The 5,423-nt window shown below is 29.1% G+C and overlaps 2 protein-coding genes across 2 annotated transcripts in view; one reads left to right on the top strand and one right to left on the bottom strand.

Moving 5' to 3' along the window:
- The window catches only part of LOC117169080, a 13,612-nt gene extending 8,221 nt beyond the window's left edge, over positions 1-5,391 (top strand). Inside the window, exons 9-11 of the mRNA XM_033355198.1 lie at positions 781-1,046; positions 1,129-1,302; positions 4,430-5,391. Of these exons, the coding sequence (XP_033211089.1) occupies positions 781-1,046; positions 1,129-1,302; positions 4,430-4,857 (868 nt within the window). The 3' untranslated portion in view covers positions 4,858-5,391. The remainder of the gene's footprint in view (positions 1-780; positions 1,047-1,128; positions 1,303-4,429) is intronic.
- LOC117169081 (mitochondrial import inner membrane translocase subunit TIM50-C-like) overlaps positions 4,936-5,423 on the bottom strand; it is a 12,216-nt gene continuing 11,728 nt past the window's right edge. Inside the window, exons 7-8 of the mRNA XM_033355199.1 lie at positions 5,203-5,306; positions 4,936-5,058 (exon numbers count right to left, since the gene is read on the bottom strand). Of these exons, the coding sequence (XP_033211090.1) occupies positions 4,969-5,058; positions 5,203-5,306 (194 nt within the window). The 3' untranslated portion in view covers positions 4,936-4,968. The remainder of the gene's footprint in view (positions 5,059-5,202; positions 5,307-5,423) is intronic.

Below are 5,423 nucleotides of genomic sequence, written 5' to 3'. Positions count from 1 at the left end.
AAGGTCAGCGGACACCAGGTTCGTAATCAGCGACCCCAAAAACCTATAACATATTTTTTTAAAAATTTTTTTACCGTTTTTCTCGATTTGACCTTCAAATGAAAATACAGTTGGTGGGTAGTGGTTTTTCCTATATTTGTAGGGGGGGTGGAGGGTAGTCCGTTTAGCGTGCAATCGACTCGGGATACTTATAAGATACTACCATGATTTTTTCAGATTTTTCGGTGCAAAAATAAATTAGGCCAAAAACCGGCCTTACCGACCCTCCCCCTTTTCTAGGTTAAGTCAAGTGCATTAAATAATAGTTGCACGTGAACAAATAAGTTTATTAATATTAAGTATCTTGAAATATATTATTAATTTCTTATTGTAAAAATACTCTTTGGATAATGAGAACTACTGCTAACTAATGTACAAAAAATAAGTACACTTGAACAATAATAAATTATGATTTAATTAGAGTAAGATAATATGATCTGAAAAATCTAAGATATAAACTGTAAATAAGTAAATAAATCCGTAACCTAATTAACTAAAATAAAAAATATGAATAAAAAAATAAGTAATGAAGCCCCACGACTACAGATCAAAGCAGAAATCGCTTTTCTAAACTGACAAAAATTATTAAAATAATAAAAACTTGAATTTTACTAAGACCAGAAGTAAGTTCCTAGTTCTTTAATTAAATTCCCGGTCATTTCCCGGTTTCCCAGTCAGGTCGCCACTCTGAAAATATATCTTTAGAACTATTTTCAAATACTATTTCTGAATGCTTTGCAGGGGCAGTCAAGAAATGGTCCTTCTCGCGAGTCATCTTCCACGTGAAAGTGCGATAATTCTGAATAATTGGAATGACGAAAACCGTTTCCAATCTTCCATTTTGCCATTCACTCCTCCAAGTATTTTAGAAACTCTTCAACAATCACGAATGCAGGGGAAATCATTGGACCCATTGATGAAACTCAGACTAGAACTCTCCACCGTCGGTTGCACTTTAACAACTGATGGCAGCGGACACACTTTTCTTTTCTTGCAAAACTCTATAGGTATTAAAAAAAAAAGCCTAGCAATAATGATCTAATAATTTTGCAACTTTCTCAAAATATCAAAGCTTTCGTTTGATTTTAGGTGACATTTTCTATCAAGGACTAACACATGAAGCATCTCTCAACAAGTTTTCCATGGAAAATTGCAAAGCTCTTAATGCTTTAGACGCTTGGGAAAATGAGATTTTAAAGCAATGCGATACTGTAATACCACTCGCATTTTCTCAGAAATCGAATATGAAGCACGTCTTTGAAAGTATGCGTTTACTGCAACTTCTCTGCTCCATTTACTATAAATTCCTTTTGAGGGGTTGACCTCTTGATTTTTGAGTGTACACCAGATTTCATAAGATATCAAAAGATTTCAGAACTTTTTATAACAATCTGAAAGATTTAAATGACAGGGCTCGGATCGCGCGACTTTTTTTATTTTTTGACAAAATTTTGCTTTATGCGAGTTTTTGAAGAAAAAGGTGACAAATCGACTTTTTTCCGTTTTTCTCAGAAGGTCGCTATACTTATTGTTAGTTAAAATTTTAATAGAAATGAAAATTTAAAAATTAAAAGTAAAATCTAGAAAAAATGTCGGATTTTAATTGAGAATATTAAAAACTGAATGATTTCTCATTAAAGCTTTATACGTACACTGAACAATTTGGAATAATAGCGTTTGAAATTGAACAATATCTGATTTTGTGAATGCTTATTCAGTCTGCATTTTCTCGAATTAAAAGCCTTAACTCATCGACATTTTCTAGTTGAAAACGTCTCAAATCTACTAATTTAAAATTCAAGTACAATCTTTACATGCGCTCCCTTTTTTCAAAGAATTTCGTTTTTTCCCCAGTTTTCAAGAAACATCCTGTTTTCTTTTTTTGCTGAAATCCGACCTAAATTGATATAACCCAATAAAAAAGTGACCTTTTTTGGTGGAAAGTTAATTCTTTTTGGTTAAAAGTTCCACTATTTAGTTGAAAATGTCATTATTTTGTTGTAATTTTATCTTTCTGAGTTGAAATTTGACATTTTTGCTCAAAAACTAAGTTTCTTCTTTAAAAAATCATCTTTTTGGCATGAAAGTTCAACAATTAAGTTAATAATTTATCTTTTCTGTTGTAAATTCATTTCTTTTAATTGAAAATCCAACTTTTTGTCAATCCAACTATTTGGTTAAAAAATAATTCGGTTGTTAAAAATTCACCTTTCTTGGTTGAAAATAAACTTTTTGGTTAAAAATTAACTTTTTGGTTTAGAATGAAGTTTTTTTGTGAAAAATTCAAATGTTTTCTGAAAAAATCGTTTTTTTTAGCTTGAAAGTTATTATTTTGTTTAATTCAACTATTTGTTTGAAAATTCAACCGTCTTTTCAAAAATCGTATGTTTGGCTCGGTTAAAGTTCAACTATTTAGTTGAACTTTAATCTTTTTTGATTAAAAATGCAACTATCTTACTGAAAATTAATCTACCGAGTTTAAAAAACAACTGTTAAAACTACTTTTGATTAATTCGACTGTTTGGTTAACAATGTATCCGTTTTTTTCATTTATTTCTTTATATTTAAAATCCAACTATTTTGTTTTAAATGCAACTCTTTGGTTAAAAATTAATTTTGTTTGGAAAATTCAAGTATCTGATGAAAAATTCAGCTTTCTTCGTTGAAAACGAGAAATTCATCAAATAATTCAAATTTTCAGACTTATAATTCAACTGTCTTATAAAAAATTGATCTTTTTAGCTTACAAAATCAACTAATTGGTTAAAAATACAACTGTTTTTAGTTGAAGTTTTATCTATTTTATTTGGAAACTTGACAATTTGGTTGAAAACTCAACTATTTGGTCCAAAAGTGATCTTTTTAAGTTGATAACTAATTATTAGGTTAAAAGTTTAACTATTTTCTGAAAAATTCGTCTTTTGGGCATACATATTTAACTATTTGGTTAAAAAATCATCTATTTTGTTGAAATTTCGTTTTTTTTTATTGGAAATCCTTCTCTTTTGTTGTAAATGCAACTGTGTTAAAAAAATTATTTTTTAAAATTTTATTTGATTAAAAATGAATATTTCTTCATTTAAAATGACCTATTTGTCAAATAATTCAAATTTTCAGACTGATAGTTGTACTGCCTTATAAAAAATGGGTCTTTTTGGCTTAAAAATGTAACTAATTGATTGGACGGATTTAACATCCATCTTCTTTTTGTTGAAACTTAATTCTTTTCGGATCAAGATTAATTTTTTTTTTGTATTTGAAAATTAACTACTTTGTTAAAAGTTTCACTATTTTTTGAAAAATTCTTCTTTTCGCAAAATTATTGAACTATTTGGTTAAAACTTCACCTTTTTAGGTTGCAAATTCAACTATTTGGCTAAAAATTCAATTACTTTCTTAGAAATTTGTTTATTTTGCTTGAAAATTCTCAACTGTTTGGTTGTAAATGCAATTGTTTGGCTGAAAATTATTATTTTCTCCTTAACTCAACTATTTGATTGGAAATTAATTGTTTTGGTTTAAAAGTCAACTGTTTTCTAAACAATTCATCTTTTTAACTTGAAAACTCAGTTGTTTTGTTAAAACTTCGTTTTTGGGTTGAAAATTCAACTACTTTGTTGAAAAGGGATCGTCCATATATTACGTAAGACATTTTTCTTTTGTTTATATCTCTGTGTCCTTTTCAACTTGATAAAAATATTATTTTCGTCTTTATTCAAACAACAGAAAAACGTCTTACGTAATATATGGACAATCCCAAATGTAATATATTTCGGCTTGAAATCTTTGGAATTTAAACTATTTCATATTGAATTCAATATTGTAATTACATTTTATTTAACACAAGTTATCCCCTTATTTTTGTGCAAAATCAGACTCTTTTCCCTGCCTCGCAAAAATTCTAGGCTATGAAGTTTGAATGATTAAAAACATTAATAATTTCATATTAAAATTATAGTCTCAAATTTAATACCTTAATGTTGAGTAATTTCAAGTTTAAAATGTTTAAAATAAATGTTGCTAAAGTTGAAAAGTATTGTAAATTACAAACTTCTCTTATTTGAAAATAATCCAAGTTGGCAAGTTTAAAATTGCAGAAAGAAATATTTATAACCCAGACTCAGAATTCTGCAAGCTAATTGGCGATTGTTGAAAAATGGTTTTAACTTTAAAATTTATTCTGATTGTGCAAAGAATATTTGGAAATCAATGAGTATTATTTACTCTATATTCATAAACAAATCAAGTAATTATTTCAGTCATTCAGTGTCTAATACTGATTTTTTATAATCTTTAAGAATTTGATGCGACTTTTTTTAAGCATTCTAGTCGAAACGAATCCTGCAGTGATTTATTTATTTATTAAAACTGATATGTTTTCTCTTTATAGATTTTGTGCGACGGAAATCAAAATTCGTGCGTCCTGAAAAATCAGAGAACTTATTCGACCCTAGCTGGAAACAACCTTTGACTAAGCTGAACTCTTACGTGGACATTTTAGCACCTGAACTTTTGTCGATATGGGAAGTGACAGAAGAATCAGTTGCGCCTATTACCGCAGTTCCTCACGACAAAGTTTTGAATTGGCTTGAAACTTCAGAAGCCCAAGCAGCTTGCTCTCAATTAGCGAGTCAAAGTCAAGATATGGAAATCGAATCAACGCCTATTTATTCTCAAGAACTCATAAGCGTTTCTCAACAACCGGACGTCGAATTCTTAGAAGAATTTGACTCGATTCAGCAGTTTTATCTACCCAAAGTAAAATCAAAAGCAAAGCCAAAAGAAAGCAAAAAGAGAAAGTACGTTCCGGGCTTTTAGATCATTCTTATAAACCGATTATGTAAATAAACTTTTATATTTTTATAAAATAACGTTTGGAAATAAAATTACACCTTATTTTCGGAACAAAGGATTTTATTGTTCTTATGACTAGCGATTTCGTAGAAAAGATGGTTTCCACCTCGACGTTAAATCCCTCGTTGCGTCTTTTTGCTTTACTTCATCCTCCTCCATCTGGACCTGAAAATTAATTGATCAACATGTAAATTCAATAGGTTTAATCAAAGGATTGAACACTCGACTTTTGAGTGTATACCAGATTTCAAGAATGCCCAACCCCTCGAATTGAATTAGATTTTTAGAAAAACTGGAGATTTAAATTACCAGTAATTTTCTTTGATTTTCTCGGAAGGCTTCCAGAGGATTTTCGAACTGTCTATAATAATTCAAGACATCCCTAACGTCATCTACTTGGGATACATGGATAGCTAAAAAAAATTGTTGAATATTATTTACTCTTTATTTAATGAGGAGCAGCGTTTGGAATTATTAGATCTATAAATTAATTCGGTGCTTTATCTTGTTTTTATTTATTGTTAAAAATA

Source organism: Belonocnema kinseyi, chromosome 3 (assembly GCF_010883055.1).
Source record: "Belonocnema kinseyi isolate 2016_QV_RU_SX_M_011 chromosome 3, B_treatae_v1, whole genome shotgun sequence".
Lineage (NCBI taxonomy): Eukaryota > Metazoa > Arthropoda > Insecta > Hymenoptera > Cynipidae > Belonocnema > Belonocnema kinseyi.
This window is presented reverse-complemented; position numbering and strand designations above follow the sequence as displayed.